Consider the following 18,333-nt stretch of genomic DNA (forward strand, 5'->3'; position numbering starts at 1 on the left):
TCAGATGTTTTAAATTACAACTGAATGAGACTGAAGACTCCTACACAAGCTGTCATGTCAGAAATGAACTGGGGAAACATTCATATGCATTTTTTTGCACTGGGTATAGTATGTGCAAAGAGAGGTTATGAAAAGAGGTTACTTTTAAACCATTGAGAACAAGACTGCCGCACTGCCTCTTCCTCATATTTTTGCTTTAAGATGTAAGTTTACCAGTGTCCGAGTGAGATGGAGTAACACAGTCCTGCATGTACCTCATGATGCTGGCATAAGCAATGTTCTCAGTCGCAGTGTCCTGGAAGACCACTAGCATATCACTCCTCAGCTGCCATTTTAGCCCTTTGGGACTGCTGATAGCATCATTCCTGGGACGGCTTTTATTTTACAGCTAAGCATCAGCAGTTCTAGGGCTACTTTCCAAGAGAAGACGAATCCTTTGAACTATGTAGCCAAAGACACTGCAAATAGTCCTTCAGCCAGTAAGTAATCTTGGGTTTTTATTATTTGCCAACCTTTGATTTATGAAAGACTATTATACAAAAACAAGGGAAGAAATAAACAAATTTCAGTCAGCAATACAACGTGCAAACGACTTCCACATAAGCTGCAGTAGAAAAGAGCACCCATTATTTTGGGCTGTAAAATTTAATGTAAAGGAAAAAGGACAGTCAGTCAGTACAGTAGCCTGGGATTCTGGCTACAGAGTTCACACTTCTTCTCTGCCTTAGACCTACTGTGAGCAAAAGCATGAAGATCCAGACCTTCAAGGCACCTAATTCCCACTGATTTTTTTCAGCAGGAATGAGAAGCTATCTTAGTTCTTGTGCCCGTGCTTCAGATCGTAACATGTAATGTGGAGCTTGCCTCACACACCTCATCACACAGGTGTAGTGAGCATCAACTCCATGAAGTTCATGAGATGTTCAAGACCAATAGATAAGTACCTAACGAGTAGGTAAACAGGTTACATAGATAATATACCACAGTAATTATGGCTCTCAAAATTATTTGGTCATATGCTTACAGAAAGCCACATGAATTTGCCAATCAAAGCGAGAATTTTCTTTCCATAACTAAATGTTGGCTGGGGATGCTACTTTTACATTGTTTTCCTACCTATCAGAGTTCTCTTAAAAATGCTTCATTTTTAGAATATAAAAATTAAACTGAATGCTGTTAGAGAAGGATGATGCAAAAGGACTTAATTCTGATTGTGGACTAGAGATTGAGTCATGACTGGGTTTGACAGTACTTTTTTAACCATACATTTTTAAACTATTATACATTATTCTCCAATCTCTGGGTTCATAGCAACTCAGAGAATTTACATACAGTTGTCCTGGTTTCTGCCACAAATGAGGAACAAAATCTGCAAAGTTCTAAAATAGACTAGAAATATTGGCTAATCTGAAATCTCACGAAAATGTTAAGAAAATGATCCAGCATACATCACTTCTGTGGTTTCAGATTTTGCAGAATTTACAGGAGGTGCCTACATTGCCATGGTTATCACTGGGGCTGGAGAAAGATTTGGAAGGACCAAAAGCTGCAGTCACTGACAGGTCCTCCCATTGCAGTTGGGAGCAAGAAGTGGAGCAGCCAGTTGCTTACTATGAAATTTTGGCCTTTTCTAATAGAGGAGAGGTAAGTATACGCTGAAGATTGCATATATATGCAGCCTGATCCACTGCTCACTGAAGTCAAATTTAAAGCAAATTCAACCAGAGATGAACTAAACCAATGTTTCAGTCACTGACATGGCAAAATACTTCACCTCCATCCCCAGGCAGGATGGCACCCAATCACACACCTACCTTTTTATCTTTGACATCAGCTGGCCATTAAAAATGGCACCCTGAACGCCTATGAACTTTGATGCAGGGCCAATGGAAGCGCTGTTGTTTGAGTACAGCCAGGTGATATCAACAAAATTGAGTCTACCTTTCCTGTAAGAGTCCTACAGAAAACAACGTCTCCACGGTTGAAAATAAGCAAACTGCAGAGCCCTCAGTGACTGCTGGCTCTGCTTATTAGGTATATTTTATTTATGAGGCATATTAGGAGTTGCTGCAGACTGCCTTTAACAAACATACCTGGTATCAACAAAATCCTGGTAACACTAAGCAATTCGGATTGTAGCCTTTGAAACTCCTTTTCTAGACAACATTCATCTTCCTAATTAATAATTAATCACACTGTGTTTTTAAAGAGATTATCAGGTGTGATAGCAGAGTGTGCCTAAGGCAGTGACTTCATTAACCATACGGAAGAAGTTTACTTTGTAGTTCTCCTGCCTGTTGTAGGGGTAGTTGCCAAAGGGGTCTCTCTTGGGTTAGAATGTCAAAGAGCAACAATTTAAAGCAGGAAACAATTGGGCTATTATTTTTTTTTTCCTTTCTTTTCTTTCTTGAAGAGCTTTTAAATCATAAATCTTCAGATGCTTCTTGTGCAATTTAAGACTCAAGTCTACTTTTCCTACAAAAAGGCCGAATTCTGTAAGGAGCAGAGTGCCCTTCCTAGCTAGCCCAAGGATCTTCCTCCTCTCCTTCACGTTACCATGCTACAAAGAGTTTACAAACACTGTTCCACCTAATGAAGCTTTGAACTGTTTTTCTGCAGAGGCCCTCCACAGCATGCCAAGAGTGTCAGCAGGGTTGGAAACACTGATTTCACCTACAGGACAGTATCTCAAGCATGCTTTCAGCAGTCACAATAACTCACAGTGGATCCTGCCCAGACTGGAGCCAGTTAGTGGCTCTGACTTGAAATGTCAACAGCAGCATGACAACTAGCAGCTCCCCAGGAATCACAACGCTGTTTTGAATGTGATCAGCACTACTCTTGGCTGGATCAATAATTATTACCAATTCATTTGACTAATTTCTACCAGTCAGGCAGTTCTCTGCACCAGTTTTGGAAGGATTTCTGCACTGTCAGTGAAAATTTTCTCTTATTTTCCAGTCTTGCTATTCCCATTCCCTGGTTTCAGTGTTAGTGGACACTTAATACATTTTCCCGTGAAGCTTTTACTCACCTTTATGGAGTGTCATTAGGATTACTCCCACTGATGTGGAAGCAGAGGCCCAGGGTGGGTAACAATCTGCCCACAGGCTGCACTGATAATACAAGTAAGCCTGAAAATCAGAGGCCCTGACTGCCTCCTTTCTAGCCACCAGGAAAACAATAAGGAACACAAATCCCAAGCTTTTTTTCAGTGCTTTTCACAAAGGACTTACAGAGGAGGCTGGAACCACACACTGTCACTAACACTAATCTACAATTAAAAATACTAGGTTTTTAAATGTTTTAAAGTAAAAATTCTAATGTGAAACTGCTTGATACAATGGGTCCATTTCTCCTTGAATTTTCTCCTGCCAATTATCTTCTATTTTTAGCTCTTTTATTTTTAGGCTGCTGCATGTTATTGCTGGGCAGCTCAACCAGCTATTAATTGGAAATGTTTTGCTTCTCATGCAGTTTTATTTCTTTGCTTTATGCACCACTTAAACCAAACTGTCCTCTTAGGAGATGACAGGCTACGGACAGCACATTTAAAGGACAGTTACAAGCTGTCCTCCGTGGGCACAGTGTGGCATTATCATAACCATTTTGCTGTTTTCCTGTCCCACACCTGCACACGTTTGCATCTGTGTGTGCATTTTCCTTAAACCATGTCAAACTTTTTGGAGAATTGGGGCCATCTGGCAGCACTTCAGCAACCGGTCAGGCACAGTGAGCTCTCAGAATGCAACTGATATTAAAAGACTCCCCGAGCACATTCAGCGGAGTCCCATGACAATAACTGTGTGTCGTATATGGTGCTTAGCAGTGACAAGTAGATCCAAGTGATCTGACACAGGGAGGGCTGGGAGCTGGAAAACCCAGCAGGGCACTTCACGGCTGCAGATCCCAGCATTTTCGGTAGCTGCATTATGGACTTTTCTCCAAGGTGCAGTGCCACCGAGCCAAGTTTGAAGCTGAAGTTACAGAATGGTACACGATCCTAACCTCTATTTTTAATACTATTGTCACTACCTTGTTCAGTAACCTAGACAACAGCAAAAAACTCAGTTCTTTCCAGTTTCATAGAACTACCACACTAGTCTGAGCTGCTGCTTGAACTGAAGTCAGTGGCAAAGCACGAGTTGGGGAAAAAAAATCAGCCCTCGTTCAAATGGCATTTCATTTAAAGGGACGTAACATCTTCTGGGATATTTAATTCTGCAAAGCTCACATGCCTTTGCAAGCTACCACTTTAAAACACTAGCTAAAAATATTTGCTTTATCTGAAGTCAGATGAATAAATCCTCCCTACCGTTGGTTACACAGTGTGGCAGTGTACAATACAACTGCAAATGTATTTGTTAGAAACTGTACATCTGTTATGATTTACGCTTGCCAAAACATAATTCTTTATGGCAACAATTGTTTCATGGTGCTTAAAGTTTTTCACCTCTGTGCCAGGAATCTCATATGGGATAATTCCATGACCTTGGAATCCAACAGATACATTCCACATCTGTCTGGTCTGGGAAAGCCCGAGTTTGTTGTGTGAAAAGCATAGTGGGAAAATAAGACCTGGAAATATCTGAAAATACAGAAACTGCAGGGCTGCTTCTTTTTTCTTTTCTTAATTACCAGTTTCAAGTGCAGTAAATCAACCTCACAAAAGTAGTTATTTTGCTTTTGTAAGCATGCATTCACTTCTGATCCTATCTTCAAATTAAGGAGTATGGTATAAACATTAAAATAATTCTATCACTGGAAAAAATAGCAGCCTTAAATATTTAAACTAAATCTTGTTGAAGGCTGCTTAACATTTGAATGAAAAAACACCCAACCAACTTACTGGTAAACATCTTACTGCTGCCTGTGAAGACTTAGCATGGCAGAAAAAATCTTGCAGTCCTTAAATCTCAGGGTAATACTCTTCTCATCAGATTTTTAACAAAAAATGAACACAAAGAGCACTGTGAGCAGTGGACTTAACAAGCCTGGTTTCCTGTAGCTCTTCCCCATGCATATTTTTTGTTATTCTAATAATTTGGCTGAGCTCATGCTGCAGCCTCTGCCTCCACGTAGCATTTTCATGCATACATCCTGCACCTCAAACAGCCTGCACCCTACCGTGATCTATGCAACACTGGAGGCAGATGCTGGACAGAAAGCCATGAAAAAGGTTATATTAAGAAAAAAAGGGAAAAGGTGAATCTGCTTGTTTGATAGAAAAGGGAAACTAAATACTCTTTTCCGTACTAACCAGGATGGTATTTCTAGTTTAAATCAGGAGTTGCTTTTCTGGTCAATCTGTAAGTCTCCCCTTAAAAAGGTGTTTAAAAATTGCATTTCAGTCTGCCTGAATGTGCCAATTCATTTGTAGGCTGTTAAAAGACAGCATCCTGTACGATGTCACAGAGGAAGGCAGCATTGCAGGCTATCCAGAAATAAACAATTTATGAAGTTCATAGAAAACTGTGCTAGCAATTTAAAATCCATGAGTTCTGGGTGTCTTTGAGAACCTTTTATGATAGAAGTCACAAGATCCCACTTGAAACCAGTATGTGTGATGCTGGTAATCTCTGTAGTTGTACTAAAACCTTAGAAATTGGTAACTGATTTGTTTAAGGCATGTCATGAGTAACTACGTTTTATAATAAATAAGAATCCTTCCCAAAAATTCTGTGGGAAAGTTCAGCTTTGTACTACTGGACATACCGTACTCCAAAGGAGGCTGCATTCTGGTGATATATGAAATGGTTTCTGCACACGTAGCAGCCTAACAAATTAGCTATATTTGTAGTGTTTGGATTATAAGGCCACAAACATCAATAAATGATGAGAAAATATGAGAGAAGCTAATGACTTTTCAGCATGTTGTGACAACAAACCAGCCAAAATTAATTTCAACCAAAGTTTGTGGAATAAAGTGTTCCTGGTGGGTTCATCAGCAATCCTGCAGACAAATTGAACATCAAAGATGCAAACTCATGTGAAACCAGGTTTAAAATATAATCTTTAAACTACAGGCGAGCAGGCATAAATACTACTGCAGCACAAGAAATAATTGATACTGGATGTTCATTCTTTAATGTAGAAAAATACAGGCAATTTCTAAAGTAAGAAACTATGCTAGATTTATAATGGATGGCTGAGGTGAGCAGATACTTTATGATTACACAGTACACAGTGTTAATACTTTTCTACCCATTCAAGTCTTAACAGCTGTTCCTTCTAGAGGGAGAAAATAACGGCCCTCAGTAATTCTTTAGCAGGCTGCCAATTTTCCACATGGGTTTTGATGGCTAAGAAAATCAGGTTTTCCTAGTTTCATGCTGCTGCAAGGATACAAGACACCTAGTAACTCTTGTAGGAATAAAAATCCCATATTTCTAAAGGAACAAATTATTTCCTAAATTTTTGTTATGTAATAAAAATGTTATTAACGAAAAAAATACCTATCTAGTATCTAGTCTGGTTTTATTCTCACACTATTGATTTGAAGGCTCATCACAATTAGAGTTCCTCAAGTGTGTAGCCGTGCGCTATGCAGGTGCAGTTATTTCAGAAGAGAAACTATGTTCATAAATCAAATATGTATTTCAGCACCAGCATCCAACACTCAAGAGGGAAGAAAGAATGGAATTTTAAGTATCATATATTGATTATGAACCAAATTTTGGCTGCCTTGGATAGAGGCACCTGTCCAAAAATTCACAGATAAGTAGCAAGCAAAGGAAAACCTGTTGGCCTCTAAGCTGTTTGGAATGGGTGCTGTACAAGCCCTTCACCATCTGTGTAGGGTATGGTCTCTTTCCTCCTAAAAATCACATCACAACACAGCAGTCTGATGGAACCAGAGATGCATTCTTTGTACATACAACTACCTCCCAAGGCAACACAATGACACCAGTTCATTACATCCACCTGACCCATCTCCCACTGGTAGGAATTCAGATTACCAGCACCCCTTGTGATGCCATCACTGCCTTGTTGCTGGTCATTTAACATCTGGCCAGAGATGTGCATTTGAACTGTCACACATAGACACACATCAGCCACTCCCAGTCTATATATTTGGGTATGAACACTCCCAGCTGGCACTGAAAACCATGCCCCAAACTCCTACTTCAATACATACACAATCATATCCTAATGCTGGCTTGTTATCCTTAGTCTGAATCTCTCTAATACCTTTTTTATAACTTGTTACATCACAGTGTCTAAGCATTTGTGTGAGATACTGAAGACCCAAATATTTATGTCAGGGAGGGAGGAAAAATCCCATCAGCATCTGTTTGCAGAAGTGAAACAGTGGAACTGAAGTGTCAGATAATCTCCCAAAAAGATGTCAGTATTTTCAGCTGCCTGACAGATCTGTCTGCTTGTGTGAGAGTAAACAAGAAAATGGCTCAGCCATTTGGACTGAATTTAAGGCAAAACAAAGAACAAATTATCTATTTTCAGATCAGGTCTCCTGCTCCAGTCTACAGATGTTCATTGTGATTTCCCCTGTAAGTCCCTTTGGGAACAAAGATCAATGCACTGTGTGCCTGGCCAGCCTTGCTAAAGTATTGGCAATCTGGAACAAAAGCAAAATTAAGTAGAAAAGAAACCTTCAAACAGTAAAGACACTAGACACATCTCAAAACTCCATGTCTTACATTTTCCTGGAAAGTAGGGATTGTCCTCCTCCACTCACATAAGGTATTTCCACAGAACTGGTGTCTGAGTTCATCTGAATTTTGAGTAATTCTCCTGGTTTGAATGGAATTAGTTCAGATTTATGCTGAAGCAAGACATTAAACTGAAACCAAATGTCTTTAATAATACGTCTTGATCTTTACCAGGAAAAGACACAGTTTATCAGATGCCAAACTTACCTCTGTAATAATGAAAAAGTCGTCACCAGGCTCTCCCTGCACAACAATTTTTTCTCCATCTTCAAACTGGACAGGTTCCAGTGCATCAGCCACTGTCAGCCGCTCCCATTTGTCCAAGGACTCTAAAGTATTGAAGATCATAAAACTTTATTATAAAAAGATTCTTACTTTGGCTGAAGATTCATATCTAAACTGACAGCTCCGACATGCCTGGTTCTGTTACAAAAGAAACATTTCTCTCATCCATGCACTTTGTACAAACTTCAAATTGAGAAAATGAATTTATTCATTGTGCCTTAAACTTTCATAATCACCCAGATAATAATCTTAAAAGTTGGACAGGACAAGTTGACAGTTCCCCAAGTCTGTGGTCTGATCTGCACTGCCCAGATGCTGCCTAGCTGTTGTGAGATACTACTGAGATCCTCTCTTAACACATCGAAACCCAGATGCCAGAACAAGTCCTGCTGTTTTTTCATCAGAGTTGCTCTCAGATGGTTACTGATGGCCTTCTTAATAAGCATTGGAAAGGTGCTAATCCAAAAGAAGACTATTTTCCCATGTGTGAGATCAGGAACTATCGACATCAAGAGCAAGTCCCTGTCAGCACAGTGGCGGTGGAATCAGGTATAGCTCTGTAAAGTTGCACCTCTGTTCCATTTGCAGTTTTGGCCATTGGGAATGCACACAAAAGTGCAAGAGCTATTTTTCTTTTCCTTACGCCACTTAGAGAGAAAAAAAAAACTTCAAAGTAAACTTCAATAAGAAAATATTAACAGTCTATTTTATAAGTAAAAGAACTCATAAAGCCTAGCTCCTGCCCCTTTGTGTTCTTATCACCTACCTGCAGCTGCCACAAATCCCCTATACCTGCCTGGCAAAAGACAGTCTGCGTAGTGGCTGGTTCTGGGCTACTCACTGACCTGCTGGCTTTCTCCCAGTGGCTTTGCTAAGGGGTGAATTCTACCTGCTCTGCTCTCGGGGAGAGGAAGGATGCTCATCTGTGTCTCTCTCTTCTGCCTGTTTGCATGAGAATTCAAGCCAATGAAATGTATTTGAACTTCTGTCTTTCTATCAGATGTGACTGAGAAAAGCAACAGGTTTAAAAGTTATTAGAAGAAACAGATAACACAATGTTATAACCTCCACAGTCTTAAGAAGTCGGACTAAAATTCATTTACTAAATTTCTGTTGATTCTTACTCATCTCATTGCGAATCACTAAACAATTTAAGTCAAGATATGGCTTCTGATAACAAGACTAGATTTAGGTTGTTTGCTCAGACTGTGGTTTTCCCATTTTGTTCAAAATATTGCTTAGAAGTATTGTGGGAAGGTGAAAGAGTTGTTCTCTAAAATTTAAAAAGCCTTCTGGCTGAGCTCAGAAGAGCAGACTGAGCCCAAAAAAAACTAGATCACAGTGGACAATGCACAAAATGTTAAGTTTTGAGTTGCTGGACACACATACATCTATCTTTCATATTTTTACGCACTTCCTGTTGCAGTTTGAGGAATAATTATTTCTAATATTTTTTCCACTTATAATCACTAATGCTCTTTCCTGCTATGGTCTTTGCTGTAGAAACATTAATATCAAAGTCCAAGCTCACATTGTCAATGCAATATTCAAAAGTGCTCTGTTTGACTAAAAATAAGCATAAAACTCTTTCATACAGACTAGAGTAGGCTTTTTCTCTTTTTTTTTTTTTTTTTGAGAAAGAACTCAGCAATTAACAATGAAAAGAAAGAGTCCCTTTAAACTTCTTCTTCAGTTGCCTTTATGAAAAATCCAAAGCTAATTCCAGCTCTAGTCACGAAGTGTCTCTCTTTTGTCCAAAGGAATTGTACCACTACAAATACATTGGTTAATGGTTCTTGCAAACAGAGTATGATATAGAAGTTTGTACATGATAAAACTCTCAAAGTTTTAGTTGCGGAGTTGAATTCAAACATCAAATAAAGTAGATCATTTTTTTATTTCTAAAAAGTACATATAATTCATGTCTTTACATTTAATTAAAAGCTGGAGAAAAGATTTAAATGGAGTAGTTATATCTCTTTAGATAAGCAGGTACTGATAATCTAAAAAATCCTTAAGATTTAAAAATAGATATATTCTTATAATTATGTAGCTAGTTACAGACAGTAGGCCTTGAAAAATATGTGTATGAAGCAGGTAGAGATTTTTCCAGTGAGAAATCACTAAGTTCTGACCGCAATAATGCATGAGGTGAAGTTGACTTCCCAGTACTGTGTTGAGATTTCTAAAATACTTTGCAGTTTTCCAGCTGTCACCTACTATTTAGACATGTGAAATAGATCCTTAAACACTTCACCTAAATTCTCACAGTTCCTGAAATGATGTGTTATTTTGTCCAGTGCTTTTCTGTACTTAAAAAAGGTTCAAATCTTGAAGTCCTTACCCATTTTTTACTGAGATTGAAGAACCATACTACAAACTAGGATACAATTATATGGCAAACCGCATGTTTAAGGAAGCGCATCTTTGAATAACCTTTCTACTCTGAAATTGTTTTGAGATGTCTCATTGTTGTAATTGCTTCCTATTAGTACAGGTGCAGAGATGTTTGTTTTCTTTAAATACTCATTGTAATTTAGTATAATTTAAGCTTTTAATTTAGAAAGATTTAAATTAAGCATAAAAGAAAGCATTTAAATGATGAAAATTTCATTAGTAAGTGAGTAATACACTTGGCCTTACTTTAAGCACACAAATATAATTGAAAATCTCATGCACAGAACCTCTCAAAAGTTCAGATCTGTTTTCATTAAGACTCTCTCGTATTTCAGGTACCTAAGCTCAAATCATGGAGGAATACAGTAAACATGAAATAAAGTGTTTAAATAGTAATACAAGTACTTTAATTATATAGGAAATTAATCGTCAACCGTTTTTTTCAAAATAGCCCTAGTAGAAACATGATGGCTCTCCTACAGAATCAACGTTTCATTGTACTGTCTAACACTGTCCTCGTTATTAGAAGTTTTGTTCTCCTAATGGTGATTGATTGGTCAGGCATTATGGGTTTGTTGTTTTTCCTACTGAAGGCCATCAAGAACATGTCCGAATTTCGTGGCTATCACATTAATCAAAGGGAAACAAAATCCAAGGACAAGAAGCTAAACAGATGTTTTAAGAATGTGAGACAGAGGCTGTAAAAGACAGAAGAAAAAAATCAGTCCATTTTGATTTGTGAGGGTAGTTTGCTTAGTGCACTTAAATACAGTATTCTTGCAGGAAAAAGCTTCTCACCTGTCACCTGAAAGGATGTAACTAGACTTCATGATAAATTCATAACTCTGTACTGCTTTTTCTTCTATCTATATGCAGTTCAGTAACAGCAGCTACTGAAAGGTTACCAGTGCACGCCTGCTGGCATATTTAAGGAAAGATTTGCCCTTAACATAAATGTTCAGTGCTTATTAAAGAATGAGAAAAAAAAGTCCTAAAAAAGGGCCCTTTACACTTTCTTTCCCTAGGAAATGATGCAACTGTGAGATCTCCTGTTTGACCACCATGGCTTTCATCACGCCATCAAAGACCAAAATTCATTCAGCCAGCATGTCTAACAGAGGAACTAACACACAAGTCCAAAGGGCAACTGACCCAAAATGGAGACCTTGCTCAGGAATTCTTCATACATCTTCCGCTTTCTCAGTGTGCTGCCCTGTTATTAAAGGAGAGAGAAAAAGAAGGTAGGACATTATACAAAGTATTTTTGTGTTTTCTTCCTACAGCTGCTTTTTTTTTTTTTCCCCTCTGCTTCCAAATCTTAAGCATAGCCAGTATAAACAGCCTAAGGCAAATGTTTCCCCATAAAATGTCTGGGCAAGTTGTATTCCTGATAAGCAAAGACAGAAGGAATCAAATTCAACCCTGGTGTAATTTCACTGACTTCAGTGGTGTTACTGGACACCAAGGGTGTATTGTATCCATTATTTACAGGCACTCATTTAAAGCCAGAGTTTCATCAATTAACTGTTTAGCTAATTCAATATATATCTTGTTACCAATGAGGCCCTACTAGAAGGGAATTTACAGTTACAAAGTAGGATAAAACATAAAATGCCCCCTCATGGGTCCCACCGTTTTAGGTCAGAACCTCTTTCATGACAGGAGTGTTTGTGTGTAAGCCTTTGTTTTTATCGTGTACAATGTTGTATGTATTGTTACAGCTGAACAACCTATTCAAATTATTTTTAACAAGATTTAAGTGTTTTGGAGCAGACAATCCATCAATGTATGTGCAGCCACCAGCAAAGTCATTCCCAATTTAGTGAGACTTTTTATGTAACAAATTACTGAGAAAACTTATGCTTACATGAAGTCTGATCACCACAGAAAGGCACTCTTAAGCAGCCATTCCGGAAAACATTATTGTCAGAGATATTGTCAGTTATGAATAAACACAGTGCATCTTTACCAAGACAAAAATTATTAATTAATCTATAACTCCTTCAGGGATACAAGCGACTGGAAAAGAAACCCTTCCCAGGTACCAAAGAGGAATTCCAGAGTCTTCCTTGCTACCCTGTAGTTTACTGTGCCATATGACAACCCACATCATTTTTGTCTGGATAAATTCTTGGTAGATATTGAAGGTTGTCCGGTGCCTGCTAGTCAAATCTACAAAGCAGGAGAACAGCATAGAGGTGATAATGCTCATCTTTTGAAGGAAAGGAAATGAAGATGGCATTTATTCATAGGCCAGAAAGAAAAAAGCAAATGTCAGTGTCTGCCACAGAGAAAGGCACTTCTCTACTCCTCAAAGTGAGCACTGGTAAGTGCTAGAAGCAGAGAAAGTGGGGATATACAAAGGAAAAGGAGAAGAAACATTTCACCCTTTGCTATCAAAGCATTCAGAAATACTTGGGAAAGGCTACTGGATTCAAGCACATTGATATAGCTAAGCAGTTAACATGGTCCCTCTTCCTACATACACTGTTCAGTTCAGGCCTGATCCAACAACCAAAAGAAACAGTACTTCTTCCACCAAATTCAGCAGGCCATGGCTCCAGCTTCTAGCAAGAGCATCAGCAGAGGCTGCCAGGGCCTCAACTCCTGGGCCACCTCTGCTCCGAAACAGTCCCAGCACCAGCACCAGCAGAAGCTGCTGCTCCTTCCAGATATCCATGGATCAGCAGCAGCCACCGAGGTCTCCCTCCTTTGCACCCCTTTCATAATTTCTGAGCGTGGTGCTGACAGTTGGCCTCTCAGAGATAGCATCACTAACCCCTGTCTGACCTCTCTGTCTGACAAACCTGGTTCTCAACCTCAGAGGCCCCCGGAGCATTTGAAGTGCCAAAAAGAAAAAAATGAACTTCAAACAGGGGAGGCTCTGCAAACCACGCCAAATCCTGACAGCTCACCATGAGACAAAGAATGGAAAACTGGACACTGCGCAGTTGTTGCTTTCCTCCCTACAATCGAGTGGAAACTAGACCAGCAAAATTGACAGCTGTGGAAAACCAGATTGGTGGTTTAGCGCGATGGGCTGGGGCACCCAGGGACAGATGTGGAAAATGCTTTTTAAATGACTGTGGACACAGACGAATTTTAAGAAGCAGTAATCAGCAGCCATAAGTGTCGCCTGACCACAGCTTTGAGTATTTAGAGACGCAGACAAGACCCAGGAAGGTAGGGACTGCTGGCATCCCGGCTGGCCCAGAGGGCAAGAGCCCATCACTTCCTGCAGGACGATGGGTGTGTTAGCTCTTGGCTAAACTAAGAGCAGAGGTACAGAATTCACCATGAAGAGAAGTGCATAAGCAAAACAGAAGGGGAAAGAACTAACTGAATGTGCTATTATCATTATCTGTAATGTGGTATTATTTGTCTTGTGTATTCATTATCTCGAAACTCAGCTACAACTGGGACTACTCTTCATGTATAACTTAAACACCCCATGTCTCTAAATGATACTACTGACATAGGTAAGGGAAAACAAAGCCTGTTGAAGAACTAGTGGGTGAGGTTTTAAAATCCTATTTCCCAGCATATGCAGTGAAACCCAAGGTGATCCAACTAATGGCTCATAACTCAGCCTGTAGAATAGCTCCTTGCAGCCCTCCATCTCTCCTGGAGGAGACAAACAACAGCCTCCAGGGTCCCAGGAGCCACCCGATAGCTGAGCTTCATCTTACCATGCCAGGCATGCACAGAAGATATCTCTGCATTTATGTAGCATGAGGCTGGTTCCCAGTCAGCACAGCTAGATCCCAATTCCCCTTCCAGAAGGACAGAAGGAAGATGTATAGTTCACGCTCAAGCAGGAGCCAGAACATCACTTTATTTTTGCTTGTGTGTGTTTTCCTGCTCAAGCTTTCATAAGCACAAGGGGAAGAGATCTTGGGAGAACACTAATATAGGATTAAAAACAAAACAAAACACACACAAAAAACCAGCAGTAGAATTCTTACAAGAAACCAAAGCATGTTCTTTTTGCCATTGGTATTGATCTTCTTTCTTGGCTATGTGACAGAGAGAACATGCTGACTGCCTACTTTCCCACCTTCCTCCATCAGCCCTATATTACCGTCTCATTCCCCACCATGCATGCAGTGTTACGTAACTCCTGATTTCCTTTTTATACTTGCTTTATTTGGTCTATCCACTTTACCCATGAGGCCAGGAATATGAATACCACATAACCTCTTCTATTGCCCTTCAAGTAGTTTCTGTAGGAGTGTCAACCAGCACTCTCACTGGGATATGTGCAAGTCTGATCTTATGCCGTATTTTCATGGTTATTCTAGAAGCAGCTACAAATCAGACAGTAATAATATCTGCAGACTAGGAGATACCACAAATGCTTCCCAGGAGAGGAAAATAACAAGAGTGGGTCTAGAGACATTAGAAATGGGAGCAGAAAATAATAGCATGAGCTTCTGTTCAGAAAATATAGCTTAAAATACAAAGGAAAAGAGCTCCAAAACACAGACATTTGAGGAAAGGGAGAAAGCTGGAACACAGTAAAGCTGAAAGAGATTGACAGATAGTAGAGGAGAACCTGGTTTGCAACATCATCCTGCAACAAGGCTAGTTTGGTCTGTATACCCAAAGACATCATTTGGGAATGAAGTCCCATCTCCTTGGCTCTGATGTGACTATACCTGGTGTGTTACACACTGCCTGGGTACCTCTTCTCCAGAAAAGTGCTCCAAAGCTGAACCAAGCCTGCAGAACCACTAAAACACTTGGGGAGAGCTGATAGGGAAGGAGCAAAACAAATTCAGCCCATATGTGTTAGCTCAGCACTGGGATCATATGTAAACTATGCTCATAGTTAACATGCATGGTTCTGTAGTTTTTAAGCAGACAGTGATAATCACCTACAGATATATGACAGAAAGATTGGACAATTTAATACAGCATAATTTGACATAGCTCAAAGTAATAGGAGAAAATTAAGAAAATCTAATTTAAGATGAATATCAAAGAAGTTTTCCCAACTTAAGATTTATTCTTTTGCAGAAAAGCTTCCCAAGGGAAGCAGCAGAAATCTTACTGCTCAAGCCAGATAAAAACAATAGTAAATGTACATGAATAATTCTGTACTGGCAGGGTTCTTGATGGCATGTTCTAAAAAGTCTTTATTACTTCTGCTTTTTCTAACCTATTAATATCTTCTTATTTCAATAGTTGCTGCTTCTCCCTCTCCCCACTTTCCTTTGTTCACTTTCTCCCCAATTCTTAGCTGTCAGGCACAACCTCATCTTCCTAAAGACAGAGGTTCTCCCTAATTATGAAGAGTCATTAATATTCTAATCTGCAGTGCTCCTCCCTGAAACTGTCACAAGGAGAAACGAGAGCACCTGCATTTGCCAAATCCACCCAGAAAACAGCTCAAAGACATTTTTAGGGCCACTTAACATAGCAAGCACTGGCTTTAGCTTAGGCAATACACAGGCTCTGAAGAGTGAATGTCACAGAGATTACAATGGGTCTTGTTGAAAAGGACTGATGCATCTATTTTCCAGCTGGCTCTTCTTCACGTCCTCTGTTTTCTTCCATTTTTCCTCCCCATTTCTCTGATCTGTTCTCTGCCCTTCTTCCCCTCTGCTTGCCTCTTTGCTTTGTCCCTCCAGCACTCTTACTCTCTTCTTTCTTGTTCCCTTTTTTCAGCTGTGCAGAAGGGCTGGCTGGAAATCTCCATCCAGCCCATCCTAGAAATCTCCACCTTCAGTAAGAAGCCAAACAAATGGCTACTGAAAGGCAAAGCATGGCTCAAGTTTCAAATAAAAGAGTTATGCTGGCAGGTATGCAGCTGGCAGGAAGCGCTGGAATGGCCTTCTGGACTGTTCCAGCACCGGTTAATCCCCATGTAAACCTGATATTGAATGATGCTTAGGGTGTACATTCTTATAGGAGACTGAAAAAAAGTCATAGAAACAATGCAATAGTGGCCATCAAAACAGTACCCACAAGGTCCTGGTGCTATGATGTGCAGATGTTAGACAGAATACAGCCTCTGGATTTGCTTTATGCTTTGGCAGCCATGCAATCTACAATTTATGAAACACAAAGTCCTTCTGACTTGACTTCATCTGAGTGGAAAAAGGCACTTGCTAAAGAACTTGTTCTCAGATTCAAGCTGTGAAAAGATGGCAAAGCAAAGCCAAAATAGCATAAATAAAATGAGGCATAACATTAGGAACTGACAAACCTTGCTTTATCATTACTTATATCCCAATATTACAACTTGTTTTCTAGGAGCGAAGTTTGCCAAACAGGCAAGAACTATTGTATACAATGCAACTTCCCTCTCAGGGCCAGGTATCTTGGACCATGGGAACCATAAGATAGTTAAATTATCCCAAATCAGACTCTCTTATAAAAGAAATTACAAGAAATTAATACTTCGAATTTCCTCAGTCTGGGAACTGAATTGTCTGGGGGATCAATCTGATGTTGGGATACAGACATTTGCTTCTCTGGTATTTGTGGTATTTGCTATATTTAGAATACAAATACTGTACTACCCTGGGATGTTCCTCACTCTGTGATGCTCTTGAATCCCAATTGCAAAGAAGAAAGCAGCAATATTTTAGCAACTGAATTAGATGAGAATCCTAAGGCAAAAATTCCTTTACATCTCTCCCAGAAGAATGTAAATAATTAAATAAAGAATACATACATAAATTTCTGTTTGCGGATGTACACACAGAGAATATGTACATAAAAAAAATTACAACAGTGTGAAAAGTACGGAACTCAGCACAGATAATTTTATGAAGCAAATGGAACACACAGATGGGTAGATAATTTGTGAGCGTACTGAGGTGGGAACATGTTGAAGTGTTTTTTGTAATCCATCTAGTATGATGAATTTCATGGTATAATACTTTGTCAAGGACTGCAGTGAAAGCCAAGCAGTTTCTCTGCAAATCTGAACAAAAAGAACTATCCCAACTTTTACAATCATCACAGCTGCTAAAACAAACTTGAATGTGACCCTCAAGCCACCAGGGTACCTAAGCTGAGACAAAGAAATATAAAGAAATATATCTATTTTAACAAACTTCTTTTGGGACAGGCAAAAGTAATAAATGGATGACAACTGTAACTAAAAGCCAGCAGGAACTTTTTGCATCAGGCTTTGTCTATCCAGGAAAATGGAAAACCAAAACTCCCAAACCTCCTGAGATACATTTTATTCATACCATAAACCAGTCAGTATCGATGAGACTTCTAAGTGGGGAAAATGGCACTAAGCAGAAATAAAAACCAGAGCTGACTGAATGTGAAGCAAAGAACCAAAACAGAGCCTGCAAGGAGAAATGAGGTACAGAGTCAAGTGTCTCATGACAGGATAAAATCTTTTTGGCAAGTGTGGACCTGAAGGCATGATTCACAAATAAATATTTACAACTTGAATAAAATTTCAACACTAGCTTGAGAAAAACGGGGCTGGTCATGGCCAGGAAGGAATGCAGACAAAAGAAAAAACATTATCACGGGTTATGGAAGGACTTTATCTGACTACAGACAAAAAAAAAAGTCTTTGGAGAAAAAGGTCATTGATTTTTTTTTTAATTTTTTTATTTTTTTTTTGCAAACAGGAAAAGTACTTGCAAACGGGAAATAAAAAAAAAACCACTGCTCCCTCTCAGTTTTTGAATCATCTTAAATGATATATTTCAAAAGTTATCCTAAGCGTTGCTACTTCTCATTTAAAGGCAGAAGCATTTCTACATCTAAAATATCCAGCAGCTTTCTAGAAACATAAGGTTAGAGGCTAAATGTCAGAAAATAATCTTTCTGGGACTTGAAAGGCACCTACTACTGCATCTTAAAACTGAATACAGCAAGAACAGCCAAGTAACGGTGGAGTTAGCTTCAAGTAAGAAACGCAGACGCTGAAACATGATGTAATTAATTCTTCGGCTTGAGGAAATGTGCAGGGAGCCACTGTAACCTGCCTCATATGAAT

At 39.3% G+C, this 18,333-nt stretch overlaps 1 protein-coding gene across 1 annotated transcript in view; it reads right to left on the reverse strand.

Moving 5' to 3' along the window:
* Positions 1–18,333, reverse strand: part of PRKAR1B (protein kinase cAMP-dependent type I regulatory subunit beta) — a 97,534-nt gene that overhangs the window by 10,733 nt on the left and 68,468 nt on the right. The window contains exons 7-8 of the mRNA XM_084295861.1: positions 11,508–11,568; positions 7,881–8,002 (exon numbers count right to left, since the gene is read on the reverse strand). Coding sequence (XP_084151987.1) covers positions 7,881–8,002; positions 11,508–11,568 — 183 coding nt within the window. The remainder of the gene's footprint in view (positions 1–7,880; positions 8,003–11,507; positions 11,569–18,333) is intronic.

Source organism: Netta rufina, assembly GCF_964035555.1.
Source record: "Netta rufina genome assembly, chromosome: 15".
NCBI lineage: Eukaryota > Metazoa > Chordata > Aves > Anseriformes > Anatidae > Netta > Netta rufina.